The sequence below is a fragment of the Ornithodoros turicata genome, chromosome 2, assembly GCF_037126465.1.
Source record: "Ornithodoros turicata isolate Travis chromosome 2, ASM3712646v1, whole genome shotgun sequence".
Classification (NCBI taxonomy): Eukaryota; Metazoa; Arthropoda; class Arachnida; order Ixodida; family Argasidae; genus Ornithodoros; species Ornithodoros turicata.
In genome coordinates, this window is record NC_088202.1 from 81695797 (window position 1) to 81717385 (window position 21589).

At 45.9% G+C, this 21589-nt stretch overlaps 1 protein-coding gene across 5 annotated transcripts in view; it reads right to left on the bottom strand.

Annotated features, from left to right (window-relative positions):
* LOC135385619 (kin of IRRE-like protein 1) overlaps positions 1–21589 on the bottom strand; it is a 569797-nt gene that overhangs the window by 399675 nt on the left and 148533 nt on the right. For 3 of the 5 annotated variants that reach the window (XM_064615056.1, XM_064615054.1, XM_064615059.1), the window contains exon 1: positions 101–450. The exons of 1 other annotated variant lie outside the window; for it this stretch is intronic. In XM_064615056.1, coding sequence (XP_064471126.1) covers positions 101–164 — 64 coding nt within the window. In that variant the 5' untranslated portion in view covers positions 165–450. Of the gene's footprint in view, positions 1–100; positions 451–12926; positions 12997–21589 lie in introns of those variants that run through there. One more of the 5 variants, XM_064615058.1, reaches the window with a different exon arrangement.

Sequence of the window (21589 nt, forward strand, 5' to 3'; positions counted from 1 at the left end):
GGAAAGTCGGAAGAAAAAAACGAGAAACACGTTTTCAGCATAAGGTACGCTTCTTCGCAGGCCCTGCTACGCACTTCATAGGGCGTAAATATGCACTCACCTATGACACAGCAGAGAGTAAATATTATCCAGAGTCTGGCACGCGGTTGACACCCGAATCTCATGGCTGAGCCGTTGCACACAAACACTCACACTTATACGACACACTGAATACCGTGGTCGACACAACACCTAAGTAGCACACACCGGAAGCTTGAAAGCAAACATGTATGAAACGCAGGTATTGACTGAGAACGATGTGAACTGGAGGCCGGAAACAGTGATATTAAACTGCGGTGCACGAGCATCCACGACGGGCTGTCAACGACACCAGAGCGGCTACGGAGCGTGACGACCGGGCAAAATGCGCGACGGCGAGTGTTTGCCCGCTCACACACGACGTTCGTTCACTCCGAGGGACGACTCCGTCGGAAAAAGCGCGCCAGTTGGGCGTTGGGGCGACCGCAGCGCCGGTCCATGAGCAGCGGCTCTCGTCGGAAGCGGGAGAGGTTGAATAGGTTTCGCGCGCAATTATTTTGATGACATTTTTCCCGGAATGCATTTGACCCTAATGTTGCTGTGAAATGTCGTTGTGTGACATTAAGCCCTCCGATAAAAACAGCTTACCTGGAGCATTGCTTAGAAATGGGGATATGTCAAGGTATACTGGAGGATGGGGGAACGCGAGTTTTTTTTAATGGGACGGTGTTGAACCATCGCCTGGCATTGAAATTAAAGATTCACTGCACTGTGAGTTGGCCGTACGCAAAATTTCGTTCAACATAAGCTTTATTTTTTGGGAGACAAACAACAAAAACAACGGGCAACACATTTACTTCTGGTTTCGGTTTCGTGGTTGTGTAATCGTGACGTGCTGCGCTTTTGCGCTATGCCACTGGAGTGCGCAACCCCGAGACACGGCCAGATGTAATCAGCGAGTTCAAGTTCAGAATTCGTGGCTTCGATGTTCGGTAAAACAGAAACCGGAAGTTACTGATTGTGAAGTCACGGCAGCTAAAGCGCCCACTATAAAATTCGATTACAAACGGTTGACAGCAAATTTCATTGAAATATTTTACACGGTGACTGTGATCACACCACAGAAACTTTGCGATGACGTCATCTTTTTTTTTTTTTTTCTATGGTTAGAGTCAGGGCTGTCGATTTAACTGACATTATGCCAACAGACAATTGCGAGACTGGTCGGCTACAGTGATATTTCCCTGTTTCCAATGAACAAGATGAATGTAGTGCGCATAGCCCCTCGTCAGGTTCGATGCTTGATATCACGGTTTCGCGTAGGAAGAATGCGCACAAAGTGAACGAAGAAAGGAAGACGAAGTGTAGGTACCGCGAGTGTTCGTGACCAGAGCCGTATATTAAAAGGGAGTCTGGCCATTAATGGGTCATGCCTATACCTGAAGCACCACCTACTTTTTCAGCTTTCCGACCAATGAAGTCTTGAAATATGGGGCGCTATCAATCAACCTATCCTCACTATTTGTCCCCATATCCAACATGGGCAGCGCCATTTTGGGTGGCAAGTGGATTGGATGGGATTGAAATGGATACCTCTCGCAATCTGCAAAAGTAGTGGAATGTTGGTGCAAATTTGATGAGCGCCACCTAGGGAGCGTAAGGCACGTTGGGAATTGTCGTCCGCTTCCGTCGTTGTACCGCTGCCGGCAGAACCACCTGCTGGGACACATTCTGCTGTCGGTATGATTTTTAAACAAATCTACATGAATAGTTGGAATATAAGAGGCAAGAATGTTTATATCCATGAAATCCAGCTATTAAATATAAGATTGTACAGCACACTGCCGTTTTTGTTATGATTTCATTATGATCGCCGTGTTCACTAGGCCTAACACCGGCGACAAAACGTATTATTTTCAGTTAGATATCGGCGGATGAGCGTAAGTTGAAACTGATTTCCAAGAAACGTATATGAGGATGTACATTTGCGGCGTGAAATCAGAGTAGTCCGTGAAAATTTTTTGTCACGAAATCCCCGCTTCACTGCGTTTGTTTTCGTCGCCATTTTGGGTGGCAGTAAGGTGTCATGGCGACCCCCTTGATAAAAAGGAAACCAATCAGAGGACCGAAACTGTGATTGACAGGTCGAGCCTCTTTTTGTGACTCCTCCCAATGGCCAGACTCCCTTTTAATATACGGCTCTGTTCGTGACGAAGCATCGGCGCCGACTGCGGGGGGGGGGGGGGGGGGCAGGCCCCCTGCGGGAAGTCTACTCAGCTGGCACTCAAGATGAAATTTTCGATGGATATTCTAAGAATCGTGTGTGTCATGCGAGTGATAATGAAAATCCGGTAAAAATTTGCCTCACAACGTCGCAACACGAAATTCTCGACACCCTCTCCGACCTCTGCACATGAAGTGCGGGGGGGGGGGGGGGGGACGTCGTGCCCGGCCCCCTCCGGCAGATTTAAAACTCTCCGCCTATGTGATGAAGTATGCTTAGTAACCAACTGCTGGATCAATCCTGGAGGGCATCGTTTTCCGTGCTAGCACCGCGAAGCAACTGTGGCTATGAGCGGCGTACAGACGTGGACAGATGCAGAGAGGACAGCAGGAAGGAGTGGGCGAGGGGGGTTTAGTATGCGTCCTGGGCCCACTTCGTGGGGAACAGTGCCGACATTCGTCTGGACGGTCCCGGGATTCAAACCCGCGTCACCTCCCAGTCTCGGCGTGAAAGGCGATCACCAGCATAACCAGTACGCCACGTGGCCGGTCTTGAGTGCATCGTAAGATAATAATTCCTTCCTTCTTTGCAGTGCACGTTTGGCACTGCGCGTTTCACTGTCTATGAGAAACCGGGCTATCGAATTAGCTTTCGGAGTTGCTCCACCCGTTAGCTCACGACGTAAGGCCGCAAACTGTCGGTTATCAAACATGCCATGGGCGATTATGCCTTCCATAATCGCCCTCCAAGTGGCCGAGCCACTGAGTGTACACTCCGCAATGTAAAATGATGTTTCCGCAAACACGTCTTGGTTACTCTTTCACTTTAGCGCAGCCTGCCAAAATCGTGCAGTTTCCATAGAGTCCTATAGCAGTGCACTGAACTCTGTCACGCGTCACACTGGCGAGGTAACGGTAAAATGTGTGATACGCGAGAAGCACGAACTCCACTAACGGAGCACAAAATAAAATATAACACACGTATATGCTCTGAAGGTGATTGTACACGTCCGCGATACTTTGGGGGACTTTCTGTATGCGTCATATTGCGTCCAGATGGTGAAAACGTGCGCTTCGAGCTATTTGGCACGACTAAGAATAGTGAACGACATCGCCACAAGTACATCTTAAATCGGTATCTGGCCGGGTATATGTGCTTCATTGTTCTTCCTGATGCTACTTATCGTGGTTGCTGGATCTTTATAAAGAAAATCAGTATCATGCCACGCGCAAGCAAGAATGTTCAAGCGGTACACGAGGGGTGACCAGAAAGTAAAGCATGTTCCACACGCCTTAAATTACTTTTCTACGTAGCTTTCCCGGATCATTGACGCACTTCTCAGGGCGGCACATCAGGCTTTTCATGCCCCCGTCGTAGAATGATGTCACATGTGATGAAGCACATGTGCCTACAGGTTCCTTCTAAAACCACGTACGGATAACATAGCTCACATGTTCATGGACATGTGCACGGCTATGTTCTCCGTACGCGGCGTGGTCTCTTGCTTGGTGGAGGCAATCTCTCCGTTTGTTTGTTTTTGTTTTCTTTCTTCAGTCAATCCACATGATTTTCGTTGTTTTCATCTGTTTCTCCTTCGAGCAATCGGCAACCCTGCCCGCGGACGGCGCGGGACGGCGGAAGACCGCTTACCCCACATCGCCTGACCCTGACTATACCCCAGGAACTTGTCTACCCAGTAAAGAATTATGTACCTGGGAATAGCAAGCAGTCCTTTCTGGCTGACTTTTCCTGCCAAAATAAATAGACCCCCCCTCCCACCAAAGACAATGATTATGGCTTAGCACGTTTTCGGAACTGTAAACACCTTCCGATGTATTAAACTCCCAATATCGATGGTTTTACGATAGTGGGCTATCGATGGTACAGTCAATCGTTTTTCTTTTTTACTTTTCTTGTCTAGATTTGGTTCTCACTATCGATTATTTTGCCAGTGCATTTTTAGTGCAGCCTTTCAAGATGTGGTCTGAGGTCTGACCCGTGGCGTTTTCACGTCTCCTGGGGATGCGGGCAACACCCGAAACTATGGAGAACCAGGAGAAGAAGTGTCGGAGATTTCCGGCGAAGTCGAAAGAAACCCCAGGTGGCCGAAATTATCCGCAGTCCTACCCTGCGGCACGTAGAGCATGTCGCAACGCTAGGCTGACTCACCTTAAATGTAAATCTACTGCAATTACATAACTGCATCGGCGATCACGGGACGCGTACAAGATAGGGACAAAGATGGGGAACAGCACAAGAGAGAACTCCAACAAAGTGTAAGGCGGAAATCTAATGAGCAGTGCGCCAGAGTACATAAGAAATGAGCGCTACGACAATGTTTCGTCAACATACAAGCGTACTATAACAAAATGCTCGTGAAATGCTCGTGCACAACTTGAGTAAACGATCACGCGTTTACGCGGTATAGCTCAGTGCGTATGTGCTTCAGTGCCGCGCACTGAGGGAAAATAAGTTCTAGAATGCGAAAAACAACCGACCTCGAAAGATGGGGCTCTCGCGAAGGAAGTTTCCTAGAAAAATAGAAGCAGGTTCCCAAGACGACCCTTGGAAAACCCATCTGATGATTTAAAGCGCTTCTTTCACCTCTCTTTTATCCTGCTGCACGAGCGTTCTCGTTTTCTTTTCATTTCGCTACTTTTCGCTTTTCTCCTCGCTGGAAGATTTGTACCCTTTCGCCATGTACTCGGAAAAAGTGTTCAATGCAATTCCGTTGTTGATGATCCCACACTATGTGCGAGTGGGTTCACACGTGTGGTGTGGGATGACAATGCTGTCGCAAGCAATGAAAGAGCGCGGAAATGAACGCTGACCGACAAAGGAAAGTGTTTTATTTTTTTTTTTTTTTACTGTTTGCATGAGAGAAGCTGCACCGCCCAACAATTCCACTGAACGCTGATCCCAACAAACTGTGACCAAATCGCGAACCTTATGTTGTTGTCAAAAAGGAAATTCATTCACCTCAAGTGCTCGAGAAATAAGAACCAGATGGAATGACCGAAGGTTCCGGTGACCTAGTCCACAGTCATCATTCTTTACAGCAGCGTAACCAGCGGCAAGGTAAGTTTTTCGTAACGTGAAGAAAGCACGTGACAAAGCGTCTGTCCAAAGTCGCCGAAAGCGGCGTCTGTCGAAAGCAGCAATAAGGAGGCTATCGCCGTTGGGCCACAACACTATGATGAAAAAGATGATTCCACGTGGTGGTGGTGGTGGTGATGCTGAAAGAGCTCACCGTTGTCGGCGTGGGCAACGTCACGACTAACGCTCTGACGGGAATGTGCGTCGTGGGCCGACTTCTAAAGGAACAGTGCCGACATATGTCGAACAGCGTCTGAGAAAAACCCAGGAAACACCCCAGACAGCGCAGCCTGCACCGGGATTCGAACCCGGGTACCTCCGAGTCTCGACGTGACATGGCCAGCACGCAAACCAGTCAGCCACGCGAGCTGGTGTAGAAGCCACGTGGACCTGACGTGTAGTTGTTTTGGTACCTTATTTGAGAGCGATCCCATGAGACCGTTCCAACCTGCACAAGGAGAAAGGGAAAAGCTTACGGTCTGCGCAAAAAGCTGACCTACTCGCATAGACGACCCTCTGTTTACAAACATGTGACGTCTCGAGAAGACCGGTTCCAGGTTATATTTTACTGTGGTGAGCAAGAAGCGGGAAAAACCAACACCTCCTAGATAGAAGAAGGCCTGCGCACTGCCCAACCCAGGGAGGCCTGCGTGAGCTTTGCGAGTGGCTTCGAGCTTTTCTCTTATTCGCTCTTTCATTGACGTCATAGCAGCATTCATAGCAGCCCTTCGTGTGTGACGCTGTGTCACGTGGGGCGCAGGCCTGATGCTCTCCAGGAGGTGTTGGAAAAACGCGTCGGCTGATAGGCTGATAAAGCTGCTAGTGCCCACCAACATGCTTTGCGGCGTTACGTAATCAATGAGGTATGGGCTCAGGTCGTCTATAGCGTAAAGCCCTACGAATGAAAGGTGCCGCAAGAAGGTGCTTCTAGGAAAGTGAGAATATTTCCATGCGCTGAATTGATGCTGATGATGACGATGTCTGAGATTGTTACTACAACAACTCGTAATAATTACTATTATGATTAATACTGGTAAGAGTAATATTTATTATTAATATAGACAGAGTCATCATCAGCATTCTCATTCTCAGTCAACCAACCAACTATCTTTTATATCCACGCAGTCTCCACCCCTGAGCAAACGAAGATTATGCGTTTGTCGGATACAAAAGAAAAAAGGAAAGGAAATAAAGGAAAGGTTTGTTGGATACATTTCCTTCCTGCTATAGCGGTGTCTCCATTGATAAAACTTATCACTCGGAAATGTGCTTCTTTTATGGGCTGGTATAAAAACTTCATTTCAAGCGTTTTAGCACTCATTACGCCAAATCACCGCGGAGAACAGTTTATTGCTAGCGTGTCTCGGAAAGGGACCAAAATAGAGCCTTTTTTGGTGAGCACTGAGATAGAAAGCGCGAGCGACGACTCAACATCCGCGATAATGCGACGATCCGTCACGCCCTAACCAAGTTTGACTCTGTAATGCTTCAGTGCGACGTCGCTGAGTATTATGTCGCGTAATGACAATTTCATACACTGGCATGAACCACATTTGTTAATGCTACCGCTTTTAATTGCTAGTCCTACGCCAGACCCTTGGTGCCCTTGCGGAAGTTCCTCTTTTCTGCAATGTTATCTTTGTTGAGCAAGTGCTTTATTTTATCCAAGTTTGAAAAAGGGGTATGTTTGAGGTCGTGTGCACGGTGCACGAGAGCGCCTCTCGCGGGAACACTCGTGCGATACCGAAACTACCGCGGTGAGTCGCTACCAGCGCACTCGTTCATCCTTCTGAACGAGTACACGCAACCGTCATTTCCATGCTCTGTAGACTTTTGCACATGACTGTGCATCTGATTTCGCAATAATCACTTCGTGCCCGAGCAAGGGACAACTGTTGCTCAAAAAGTCGATACGTCATGAAACAATGGAAAATCCCGTAACAAAAAGCGAAAACAGGTTCGCTCGGTCGATACGAACTCGAGAAGAAGGAATGTGAAACAAGAACACCATGTCCAACAAATAAGGATGCGTCCGCATTTTGAGGGAATTCGGTGGCACAACAGGAAATCAGTGGTAGCGGAGGTCCTCTATAATTATATATTCCTGCTACCGTGCAGAAAGCTAACATCGGCAGCGTGACATTGGGCGACATCTGCAGTTATTAGGAATACATAGGCATGCAGGTACATTAATAATAATAATTGGGAATAGCTTTACAATGCCAGTGTGTTTGCTCATACTATTTAATAAATTTCCCACTAGCAAGGAACATAAATGCTTTCATAAAGACATTCACAGGGGCCCGAAATACGCCTGATTTATCAATTGGTTGGGAATACAGATTCACACATTTGTACCCATCATCAGAATTGCATTGAACTGACAGTCTATAATAAACGTACATGTTGAGTAGTCACTGATAATTGCCTATAGTTGAAGGCGCCGAATGTGCCAAGCTCACGAGGCGTGCTAATTTAATTTAGAAACGCATTTATTCTTTTTGTAACGCGTGAATTAATAGACTTAGACCCTACTTAGTCGTGTCCTTTTCGATGCATTGTCCTTGTGATTGCGAGCACGTATTCCAGCGTTCCAGCCATTTACAGTTGAATCTCTGGAACTGGTACTGTCGTTAATTACCGATCAGGATGCTTGCTCGGTCTGACGACATGGTGCCCGGGAGATCATTCGTCGTGGGCCAACTTCACAGACAACGAAATTTAGCGCCGTAATACTACCTGTGGAAGGTTCACTACCGCGTCTGGGGTACTTACGGGTTGCGTCTGACAGCAGCCGCGACCCTTTTCTTTTGCTTTTAGAACAACAAGAAATCTGTGATGACGATGCCATGAGGCGTTGAATTCACTGGAATGATGGACGCGCGCGCGCGAAGAACTTCGCAGCACGATACACCTCGGCGAGACTGGCGTAGGAAATGATATCGCCCTTTGCCGGAAAATGATGAGTTATGATTCCAAATATCTCTGTGTTATATCAACTCTCTGCCTGCATTGCGGATAATGCAGGCGTGCCGTTCCACGGTACGTCTATGCGCATGTCACAGGATGCTGGCACACCGTCCTCTCGGCTGATAATGAGCAATATCTTCTACTCAGCAGGGAGGGCGTGCGCCCGCCTGTATATGACACAGCGCCTCGTAGAAAAGCGTCCCTGCAACGCAAATGAGAGTTCAGTATCGCCTGCTTTATGGATGATGATTGATTTATATCACGATGTGCATCACAACGCTCAAACCCGAGTCTCGAGACGTGTCGATACTGCATGGGTATATGTGTAGTGGTGTGATCACTATAAAGACCGAATTTTAAGGCACTAAAAAACGCCTCTTTGGGCGCCCAAAAAGGCGTAAAAAGGGCCCACAAAGGGACGATTTTTCTCGGAATAGGCACGAAGCATGATCATTATTGCACTACAGGCACTACGAGAGGCGCCGTCAGCATTGGTGGCTTTACGGTAACATACCGCTCCATTAAGTGCACATGTGTGAAAATTGCTGCTCAGAAATAATGGGCTTGTAGTCAGTCAGTGAGTGAGTGGGAGAGTGAGAGTGTGGAAGAGTGGGTGAGTGAGTGAGCGAAAAGAAGAAAAACACGGAGAGAAAGATCCCACATAGCCAGCGAGAGAGAGAAATAGGAAGAAAAATAGTATGGAGATTTTCGCGTCCACATAATCGCTGTGATCGCACGGCAATCTTTATTTTGGAAGTGAACTGTAAACACCGTGCACACGTCTTTTTATTGAAAGCATGGAGGCAGTAGAAGAAAAGCATAATTTCAATGTGTCCCGGCGTGACATTCTATCCCCTGTTACAACGACCTGTCCTACATGCAAAGAACGACAACACGATGTCGAGCGGTTTGATGAGGTGTGCCTGTACGAACACGGGTACTCGCGAGGGATATGGTCGGGAACAGAAAGAGCGTCACCACGAGAGCTGTAAAGTGCCTAACTACAATTAATTGAGTTACTGTAAGTAATTACTTTTTGTGTGACTAATTACTGTAACTAACTACTTTCTTAAATCTGCGTCTGTAACTGTAATTTAATTGCGAATTTCCCCATTCATTATCATTAATTTATTTGTTGTTGTTGTAATTTAATTACTGTTTCGAGTAACTTATACCCTGAGGAAAGTTACTTCTTCAGTCGAATTTCATTGTCAGTGTTAGGTCCTGGGTGTGGAACGTTACAGAGTCATTCTATTGAGAACTTAAAACATGTCCCGCTGTTAAGAACAAATTTATCAGCATTATCGGCTTGACTGCAAAAAAAAAAAAAGAAAGAAAAAGAAACGGTTTCAGAAGTTTGTTTTCAACAAGTACAACGTTTGATAAACTGTGTTCCAAAGTTTTATATGCGGTCACCTTGAGTATAAGTAGCCGGAAGTAATTGAGACACATGGACATTTTCACGGGTAACTGTCACTGAGGTACGTTGCAGTCTAAGTAATTTTTCCTGGAAGTAACTTAGCTACTTTTAAAGTCATAACTGTAACTTAGTTGCACCCTGTGACTAACCTATACAGCTCTGGTCCTCGCTAAGCACAGTTGCAAGGGCAGACGCGGTCTTGCACCGGGTGCAAGGAATGCAGCTGGAAAAGAATTCACTTTCTGTCAGAGGAAGAGACACTTGCATTCTGTTATGTAACGCGACGAACTGTGTTCTCGGCTGTTACGAACTTTTTTCTTTTTTTTTTCATTTGCAAAAACTATGAAATAAACACCAAGCAGCAAGTAAAGTACCTGGTCAGGCACTTATCGTCGCCTATTTGAAGAAAAAAAAAGCACTAACAATAGGGTACTATGCATCAGCCTTCAACCTAATTCCCGCTTAGAACATTGAAAGGCAGCATCACTGTTAGAAAAATTTAATTTACACCTTTTAGAGTATCAATCGCCCGTGCAACTCGTACCCTTTAGGGTAGAAATTTAGGTACAGAAAGGGTATAAATAGTTTATACTCTAGTTGATGTCTAGAATTTATACCCCTTGGGTACACACCGCTGCAACCTATACCGCTCTAGAGGTATATTTTAATCCAGTTTGCAGCAAATTTATACGGAAGCAAACGAGAAAAAAAATCACATTTGGAGGGAAGAAAAGCAACAAAAAATACCCTACTACAAACACGTGCAAACGCACATGGGTGTGAAGTAGAAAGCAAGGTTCGTGCACATTACTCCCAATGTCAAAAAAAGAAAAAAATATACATGGAATTAAAAACAAAAGAAAAGTTTCAAGGAGCAAGACCGCTCAGCGAGTTTGGCAGTGTGTAGTCATCAAGTGTGTATTACGACATAGACATTTAGAGGGCAACAACTATTGATATACCGCTGGACACTTGACAAATTCTCTAGCAGCCTTCGCCTGGTAAGGGACTCTGAAGGTAAGGGTAAGAACATCTAGGTTTAATAATTGCAGGTATACAGATAGTATGCAGCCATAAAATCACCATGCGGAATCAGGTGCTACTGTACTGATGTCTGCGTTTCTTAATGAAATATCCGTTTAACTTAACTGATACGGTCTCAATAAAAAAATAATACTAATGATGTGATACAGCAAGTTGTGGAAGTAAAGGTGTAAGCAGCCTCATCTATACCGTGAGAGGTAAAGCCTCGGTGATTTATACCTGGTACCGGGCATAAGCGCGTGGTGATGTATAAATATGTTACGTTAGACCTCCTTTATACCTCTTTTATACCCCTGAGAATGGTTGAAGGTATAAATCGGAAATTTGTACCTCTTCTCCACCCTAAGGTATACATCTGAAACAGAAGGTATAAAAGAGGTATAACAGCTCATTACTTCAGCTTATTTCTACCTTTTTTTTCTAGCCGTGTGTACGCCTCCCAACGAAAAGGCATGTGCCTGAAAATCCGCTCTCTAGTGATGACACTGCTCCATAATTAGCGCGACCAACTCTCAAAACATCACCAATGACCTTTCAGGAACATTAAGAACAACAACTTTCGCAGCATTCAGAGATTGCTCAGCTTACAATACAAGTATACGTTTATATATAATAATAAGTAAAAGATAAATGGTAATATATAATATAAGTTTCACTTGAAGTGATAAAAAATTCTAACTGGCGACGCACTCGCCGGAGGATTGTGGGACTTTCGGCAATTACCTTCTGGAAACTTTTGCCACGGTTGAGGAAGACTTTGGACAATTTCTAACTGCGAGAAATTTATTTTTTAATTGAACTTTGAAAATTGCCACGCGAACCTCACTTTTTTCTTACAGAAATATGAACTCATCCGCGAATAACCGCAGATCCAACAAAAACTACGCATAGTATCGCAACTGAAATAGTTGAAAAAAATTTGTAAAGATGAAGCTTTAGCCCCGCCTGCTTGCTTTCCCAAAGAAGCGCGCGCGAAATGTGCGTCTAGAGGGGATTGTTCCCATCTCTTGTTTTCCCTTTCCTTCCCCCGCTTTGACCTTGATGCTACTGCCAGCCATCTTATCACAAAAAAGGCAAAACAAATGAAGGCGGGGACACTTCCTCCTCTAGACGCACATTTGTTGCGTGCTTCTTTGCGACAATCAAGCAGGCGGGGCTAAAACGGAATTTTCACTATTTTTTCTTTCCGCCTATTTCTGGTGCCATAGTGTGCATAGTTCTTGTTGGGTCTGCGGTTATCTATGCAGCACTTCATATTTCTGTAAAAGGTGAGGTTTGCTTGGCAATTTTCAAAGTTCAATTAAAACAAATTTAATTTCCCGCAATTAAAAATTGTCCAAAGCCTTCCTAAATGGCGGCGAAAGTTTCCAGAAGGTAATTGCCGAGAGCCCCGCAATCCTCCGATGAGTACGTCGCCACTTATAATTTTTTCTCACGTTATATGAAACACCCTGTACAAACATTACGAATAAATTATATGCACATCTGTAACCTTGTCTCTTTTGACAACAGGTGTGTCCTCATGGGGTCCTGGACGTCATTGTCAGCTTCATGAAACGCGTGAAGGAGGAACAACGCTTCGTTGTGGAGACCTCGGACATAAATAGTTTCCGAACTCAGATGAACATGAACTCCGACGTAAGAAGTTTCGACGTCTGTCGGTGCTGCATCATTGATTCCATTACGAAATACGACCTACTTTATTTGCATAGCTACAGCGGTACATGCTTAATTTGGACTGCAACGCATGTTGCTGATCAGATGCCCGCTGTCTTATGGAAGGTGGACGCTCGAAGTGCACTCCACCTGGCCGACTGTCCTCGATGGATCGAAGTGGTTCAAAAACAGCATTGCACTCTTTTGATACGCGCAAAAGCTTGAAGAATCATTTAAAAACTCCCGAAGAGCGCGAGACACTGACGGGAACAAACGCACATTCCCGTCAAACACATATCACGTTTTCTGAGAATTTCAAACAGCGATAAGTTTTTCACATAGTATTTCCTTCGCTCCGTAATAGTCTCGTGGCTTGTGACTGCATTATAAACTGACGTGAACTTGCATGACACGTGTAAATATAGTTACAGACACTTCCCTTCTAGGGCACAACCGCGGTGCTGACAAATTGAGGAAGAACTGTACGCTGGAGCTTACCTAGTTAGGAGTACGAGTCATGTGGGATAATTCGTACAAGAGACGGAGGACACATACATCATCGAGACCGCCTGTGTCAGGAATATTGCAACCTGCGTCAACAGTTCGTTAGTTCAACTGACTCAGTATGAACTAAAGTTGCATTGATAACCGGGAAGGTGATTAGGGCGAAAATGTTGTTTCGAGTTTGACCGATGCGGTGATAAGTGCGCATCGCACCTATTGATACGTGTTGCGTTACTGAAAACGTGTAGTTGGTAGAAGGTTTGAAGGTGCCCTTCTTGGCCTTGTGCGCCATGCCGCACCTGACTGACAAGTCGGTTCGCATGCACGTGCGCTGAGATATCTCATGTGCCGTGATTGAAGCCTTAAACCCCATGCAGTTTATGGCGAGTGGATCAAAGTATTAACATTTTGGTACTGTAAGACACAACGTTATACAAACTGTGCACTAGGCGAGGGCTTTTGTTTGTCGTAACTCAGCCTATCTTCACATAGAGCTGGCCCACACGTGATAACCACCCTCCGTTGATACAATTTTGATTACTGAAATATATTTGTAGAAAATTATTTTTCTCACTCGGATACCAGCATCTTGGAAATCGTGATGGATGCATTTCTTTCTCAAGCTATGACTCTCATCGTTCTAGCTATTTCTCTTGCTCATGCTGCAGACAAGTGTCAAAGACACAAATACTTTGTGTTTTAGTGTATGCCTGTAGATGCGATGTACTACTCTGAAGTACCTTGCAGGTATGATGTCCTCCCCGTTCGTCCGGTGTTCCTACAACACTAAAAATACTTTCTTTTTATCTAATCCAACTTACATTATGCGGACGCAGCTGCTGTCCTCAACGTTGTCTCTTACACGTCCTATACAAGGAAATCATAGGTGACCCTGAAGTAGCTACCAGGAGCAAAATCTTCGTTGGAGCATGCATTAGAGGCTCATCAATCGCAGTCTAGTAGCTAGAAAATGGAGCCTACAATAGTGAAGATAAATGGTAAATTATGTTCCGTCTCGGCAGTTCACGTCACACTTTCCCTGGACTTATTGTATTTGGATTCTTGGAACTGTCACTCGTTGTATAGTCCATAAATTTTGCCTGACGTCTAACCGAATGCAGACTGAGGAAGAAACCTGACTATATCAATAGAACTTCGAACGGTGTAAAAAAACAGGAAGAAAGGTTCTTTCCTGGTGCCTTATGATAAGCGAATTCATACAGTGAACAACGTAAACTTTTGTGGCAGTCTTCATTAATTGCGAAATACACATAAAAATTATTTATTTTATTGTTGTCTCAGATATGCCACACGCTTTCTTCAGCGTCAATGAAGGGATCCATTGTTGAGACACGGTACTTAATGCATTTTACGCTAAACGACTATGTGATGATGATCGCAAACGGTCAAGGACACTGAATAACATTGCGCTATAGGATGGTCGCTGTCCTGACACCGTTTTGTTCTCAAGCGCATTTCCACAGGCGACGTTTTTTGAATCTATTCGTTTTTACTTTATTGTATACAATACAATATGTACAATATGTACTTTATATTGTTTCCCGAACGGTGGGCCGTGACCCCCAGGAGGGTCGTAACAGAAGAAGCGGGGGGTCGCAGAACAACTTTGCAACTGAAAAAATAAAAAAACGAAGGGAAACACGATGTCCTTAGACCAGTGTTTCTCAACAGGGGTTCTGCGAGCCTTTTCCTGAGGCTCCGCGAACGGGGTAGTGTTCAGTACCCGGGAGTGCGACTTCACCGCCTACCAAGTATCGCTCTCGTACAGCCTTGTTACCGGAGAGTGCTGGACATTTGATCATTGACATTGGGATTGACATCGAAATCACAAGTGGTGGTGGTGGTGGTGAAGGAGCTCGCCGTTGTCGGCCTCACACAGGTGGGCAACGTCACGACTAATGCCCTTGGGGAATGTGCGTCCTAGGCCGACTTCTAAGGGAACTGTGCCGACATATGTCTGACAGCGTTTGAGGAAAACCCAAGAACAGCCGGCACCGGGATTCGAATCCGGGCACGTCCCAGTCTTGACGTGACATGGCCAGCACGCTAACCATCGAGATCATAGGACCAAGTTACAGCGACTCACGGTTACTGCGCAGTGTATACAGGTAGCGGCTGTCGTCTTCATCGGTTGGCACCACCTGCAACTCCACCCGAGAATCTCTCCGCATCACGCTTTTGCTTTTTTCTTGCGTTTCGAAAGCATTACAGGCACTTGGAAAGTCGGAGTGGAATGTTGTTTGTAGAGTATCGCCCCCGGCGACGAAACTCCCCACCCATTATCCTGAAATAAAGTTGTTGTTGTTGTTGTTGGAAAGTCGGAGCTACTTGGGAGAAACTTCGGAGCTAATCAGCTCCTACATGGACTTGGGATTTACAAGCATCAGTGGCAACCCACAATGCGTTATCTGCGGGGAAGTATTGTGAAACAGCTGAATGAACCCAGAAGCCCTTGACGGAAGCGACGGAACATCCGGAATCCGGAAACGACGACTTGCGACGGAACAATAAAACATTCGATTAATTTATAATTAAACAATTAAAGGAACTGTAAAGTGAAATATGCCCAACAATGTTTCAAAGTACCACCATGAAGAACTTGGCTGTGTGATCACACACAAAAGTAATCACCTGTGAGTTCTGCATACACTTCGCAGTGATGAATTTTGAACTCGTTTAGAAACTGAAAGAAACTGAATGTTTGAACATCGGAGTGCTTCTCAACCGGGGTTCTGTGAATGCTATCCAGGCATCCTTCCAGTACCCGACGTTCGGCTGCCCCTATCGCCTCCCCCACCCCCACCCCCACCACACACACACACGGTTGGAACTGCGCTGATCACGTGTTCCCGCGAATATTAAAACATGATAATCACTCGACAACAATATTCCTTGGACGATAATTACTCAACCACGACCTTTCAATTGACAGAACTTCAAAGGAAGTTTCGGATTCAATAGGAACGTGTTTGCCGAGCGAAGGCACAAGGTATACATCCATACAGAAGACACGGCGGGGCTCGTCGTGGACGAAATGAGACTATCTTTGCAGCTATCATCTACATCGTCTGCCGTAGTTCAGGGCTTTGTTGACCTCGGACAGTTCACCCAGGATGACTCAAAGCACACACCTGCAGACCACGGCATGGTTTTCACGTTCCAGCCGTTTGTAGGTAAATGAACACAAATAGTAGGTAAGTGCAGCTGTGCATGGGTCTGTACAGTGACAATAGCCACTATTGGAGCTCAGGATGCTAGGTTGTGCGATTGTGCTGAGATTTCCGTGAGCAAGTTGCTGATAACATCCGGTACTTCGTCGTCTTCAATCGAGGGATGGCGCAGCGAGCGAAATGGTTCGCGCAGACACCGCTTCACAACATTCACCGAGGCCGTGTTGCTGTGCGAGCAAGCCGGTCTTTTTGTGGACTACGTGTGCTGCGATGGGGCTTCGTGGAACCGCTCAATGTGGCACATGCTGCACGTAAAGGCCAAGAGCAGCACAGACGTGAAATGTAAGATTGTACATCCTGTAGATCCTGGCCGGTTCCTGTATTTCTTGTCAGATTTTCCACACCTCATCAAGTGCGTTCGCAATGGTATGCACAAAGCCGGCCTCGACACCCATCATAGAAAGGTAAGACGAAGTTGAGGTCGCAACCTTCAGAAATCATGCGCGCAATGTACCAGCGTGTGAGATGCAAACTTGATGCCCGCTGACCTGTGTTTATTTGTTCTCGCATGGCTACGAAGGTCCTGTGGGAGCACATAAAGGGAGGTGTGTCTTCCACACTCAAAGCCGTGCCGAGGATCACGCATGGCCATATACATCGAGAGCCCGTTCGATAAAATGCGGGTGAACCTTGCATTTCAAATCTTCAGCGAAGTCGTGCTCAAGGGTCAAACGCTGTACAGGCCTCGTATCGAGCTGCAGTACGGTACTGTGGCTCCAACGCTAGAGTTCGTCCAGCTCATGCTTCAGGTTATTACCGCTATGACGTCTCGATATCTTCTCAAGGCGCTCAGGTAACACATGCTCCACATAAAGCACCTTTTATGACATTTCGTTACCCTGCAGGCCAAACTAGCGACAGACACAAACGCTGGACGACGTCCTTCAGTACCTCGGCAAGTGGGAAGCACATGCCGGGCAGCGCGGCTTTTTGAGCCGTAGTACTGCTGAGGGGCTGCGGGTTTCCTTGACGAGCACTAAGGAGCTCCTTGCGTACCCGACTCGTGACGTAGGCTACGCTTACCTAATGACGTCACGGCTCAGCCAAGACAATATAGAGCGTCTTTTTGGCATCATACACTCTCAGAAAATAAGGAGTATGCTGGACTCCTTTGGGGGTGTTCACGCTCGTCACACGTATGACTCCCTTTCGGGTGGTTAAGCTAAACCCTTCCTCAGGGTGTTCCTTCGACTCCCCCACCTGTGAGTGTTTTTCTTGATTCCCTCTTTAAGGTTGTTCTCTTGACTCCCCTTTTTGAGAGTGTTCCCTTAACCTCCTTTATGGGGGCATTCTCTGTACTCCCCTTTGTAAGGGTGTTCTCTTTATTCCCGTTTTTAAGGGTGTTCTCTTGGCTCCCATTTTTGGGGGTGTTGTCTTGACTCTGCAGTTTGGTGTTCCCTTGATCCCCCTTTTTGGGAGTTTTCCCTTGACTCCCCTTTGTGGGGGCATTCTCTTTACTCCCTTTTGTAAGGGTGTTTTCTTGACTCCCCCTTCCAAGGGTATTCCTTTGATTCCCTTTTTGGGAATGTTCCCTCGACTCCTTATGGGGTATTCTCTTTACTCCCCTTTGTAAGGTGTAGTGTGCCTGATTAGAATAGGGACCCAGACAACCGTTTGCGTGGAGGATTAGACCTCGAATGAACGTTTATGTTGCTCGCGCGTCCCGCCTCCTCTTTGTCGCTCACATAAGGGTGTTCTCTTCACTCCCCCTCCTGAGGGTGTCCCCTCGATTCCTCTTTGTAATGGTGTTGTCTTGATTCCCATTCTTGGGGTGCTCCCTTGATTCCCCTTTTTGAGTGTGTTCCGTTCCTCTCTTTTTGGGAAGTGTTCCCCCGACTCTTTTTACTGAGAGGGTATACTCCTAACACATTTTACTGAAACAGTTGCACTGTTTGATGAGTTCAGTGATGGAAGAGTTCTTCAATGCAATACGTGGGACGATTGGCGAAGACGTTCTAGCTACCAAAGAGAGCTTGCAAGACTTACTCAAGTGTGATTTTGTGAAAACCATGTTTTCCTCAGTTCAAACGGCACACCAGCGCAAGTAGTTTGCAAAGCAGCACCTTCGTTATGTAAAGCCAGAGCAATACCAGTATGCAGATGGCAAACATCAGTCCTTCCAGCATGTGCCAATCGGGAAAGTAATGAAAAACATTCTCGAATCCTCAACGATTGGTGAATCATTGCTAACGCCCCGTCCCCCCACTGACCCAGGGATGATCTGCTGTTTCCACGATGGCACGCTACGCGAGGAACGTGGAAAAGTCTTGCAGGATGATCTACTTTCAAGCACCGTGTACATCATTCTGTACTTAGATGAATTGGAGGTTGTCAATCCCATTGGGCCCAAGCGTGGCGCCCATAAATTTCTTGTGATATATTTTTTTTTCTTTTTTAGATCTTCATCCACGGTATGGATCATAAATCAAACGTATTCACTTGTCTGTGATAGCCAAGTACCCGGGCGCGGAAGGTCAGCTTGACGTAGTCCTCGCACCGCTTGTTCGTGATTTGAACAGCAATGGACCATGTGTCTTACGTTGCGGAACAAAGCGACGCACGCTTGGTTTTTTACATAGCAGGCTATGCTGCACGGAAGTGTCTATTTAGGAACCGATGTGCAGACTGCAGAGCACTTTGTATCACCAACGGAGAAGACGTAGCATGCAACATGCCTGATGATGTCACGAGGCAATTCGACAGGGGAGGTTTGTTGTACCCTACGTCAGCTCTCTACAACCTTGTGGTGGCGGTTGAAAACACCGTCTCGCGGTGCTTCAGCACGATTGAGTTACACTGAGAAGCTATATTAGATGTGGTAGCGTCTGTCAACGGTGCAAACATACCGTCTGTTGGTTGTGCCGAACATTGTATCACGATCACAAGGAATGTGGTCAAAGTTTATTGCCTAACGCGGGTCCATTTTCTCATAAAGGGCATCAACCGCGAGAAAGAAGAACAAGAAAAAGGGCGGCGACTGAAGAAGCTTGCAAAGTCTTAATCGCAGTGGCTCTTGGAGGCTATCGAAGTGTTGGTTGTGGGGGTGTGGATTCATTGCACTCTAGCTTCAACAGACAAATAACAGTGCAACCGTAGCGAACTTCAACCCCACCACCTGCCAATTTCCCTTCTATGTCACTTGATTACATTCTATCTGTATATGCTTGCTCGTTTTATTTCGGTGTGTTCTCATAGATCTATCTGCCATCACTGCGAACTATCTGTTCTTGCGTGTGACTTAAGTTTGAGAGCGCGTACATAATGATGTGTTCGTACGAGAGAGCGCATGTATGTGTGTCTACTGTCATGCCGCCGCAACAAGGGTGCGCCGTGTGTGTAACCAGTTTGAACGAGTTGTAGTTCAAGTAATATTTAAGTTATTCACCATGTAGGCGCGATGTGAGATCATTTTTCTGCCTTCATAAGCCTTGTTTCAGAAGCGTCGTTTAATACTTCAACGGTTCCGCAACTTTCAATTGTCACTCAACCATTCATGATTCTCATACACTGGCTAACGTTGAGGAGTTCATGTTAGGTCAACAACTAACTCCAACTAACTGTTGAAGCTTAACCACGAAACACTGGAGGCAGCTTATTTCATTGCACTGTGATTAAAGGCAGTTCGTTTAGCTGTTCGCAGTCAATAGCTGTTAAAAATAGACGCCGCCAAGAAAGCGTTAAAGAAGCTCTCTACCAAGTAGTTTCTAGCACCTTTCCTGAAATACTAAAACAATATGTGAAACAGTGCAGTAACCTATCTGTGTAACACAGACCTGTATCTGTACTGTCATGCACACCTGTATCTGTACTTGGAGATGTGGTATTGCATGGGACACATTCCATTGACATGTCTTGTTGGTTTCGTCGCCCACGAAGGGGCTCTACCGAGGTTGTTTGAAAGAGGCAATATGCCTCATGATGACTTTTTATTTGGGATACGCACCTTTGCCTCAGTTTGCAAGTGCAAGACCGCCCATGACAGTATACGTCGATACTAACTCACTTAATTGATACGCAGCATATTTGTTTTATGTGTAAAAAGCGAGCGACAGTCTAAAGTTTCTATTTGTGTGCCTCACCAGTCGTGCAAATGATGTTCGCACGTTACCGTGTTTACTTATGTTTACCGTAAACATTTTGATGGAAACACGATTTGGCTTTTGCGAGTGCATTTGTTCCAGTTTGTCTTGACCCACAGCACGAGCGTATAAGACAGTTCAGAGCACGCGCACGGTTTGCTTTTATTTATTTTCTATTTTCGGCAGATTCCATCTGTTTTTCTCATGTGCTGTATTCCGGAGCGCGCTCAGATGCTGTTCACATACCGTATCACGTGATGGCATAGAAATCATAAGGAGGGGCTAGAAGCAAAGGCCTGAGGAGGAAAATGGGAGAGAGCAAAGGAGTTGAACGGAGGGAGTTTCCTCCTCGACGGCAAAGCGCGGGCTTCGCCATATTGTAGTAGCCGAAGCCAAACGGAAGTGCATGAGCGCCAGATAACCAAGCCAATCCACAAAAAACAAAAACAAAAATGGCAGTTGGTGCAAGTACGTATTCGTTTTTCCGCATCCCGATGGTGCCTGTTCAAATATTGTACGCTGCAACGTCATGCTAGCCTTTTATGTCAGGTCTCGTATACCTGTTTCAACCGCAGGTTGTGCTAGTATGACAAATAATGTCTGTAAACACGTACGCTGCGTAATTTCTACGGGGATGGAACGTCAATACTCAGTGTATACAATTTTCAGTGTGTGTTACCGATATAACTTGGTCTGTGCAAGAAGTTTAGATATTGTAAGCTACTCTGTCATATTGAAAAAATGCATGAACGGTGATCTGGGTTCATATGTGACCTTCATTGAGCTCTGCATTCTTCACTAAGCAGACACACAGACACAGGAAAATGGGTGGCCTTAAAAGTGGTAGGTGCTGTCATAGTTGTAGCCTGAATTTTGAGTAAACGTAGGACGCTTGGCGCCTAAATGTTAAAGGAGAATTTGTACATGTAACGAACATGACTGGCTGGACTCGTTTATTGGTCTTGTCGTGACCTCCGCCTCACTGGTTCATGAAGAGCACTTGTTTTGCCAGCTTGCTCATGGTGTAGGCCTTCTGGGGATTTTTCTGTTACCTTGCGGGACAGTTCGTGCAGCCTCAACAGCAGGAACCGCTTCATGACCACTTTCACCAGTGTAGTGATATGTTCGGGCTCAGAGCTGTAGTGGTCAAATAGATGTTCTTGATCTATGTAGTGGACTTTATGGTAGAGTTATGCTACATTGTTCATGACAATGTGATAAACCATAACAGATTTCTGCTCAATTCATTTTGACTTGAAGGAATTTCACCGCGCGTATATGCATGTAGAGAGTTTTCAAATCTGTTGCTTACGCGCTCTCATTTTCA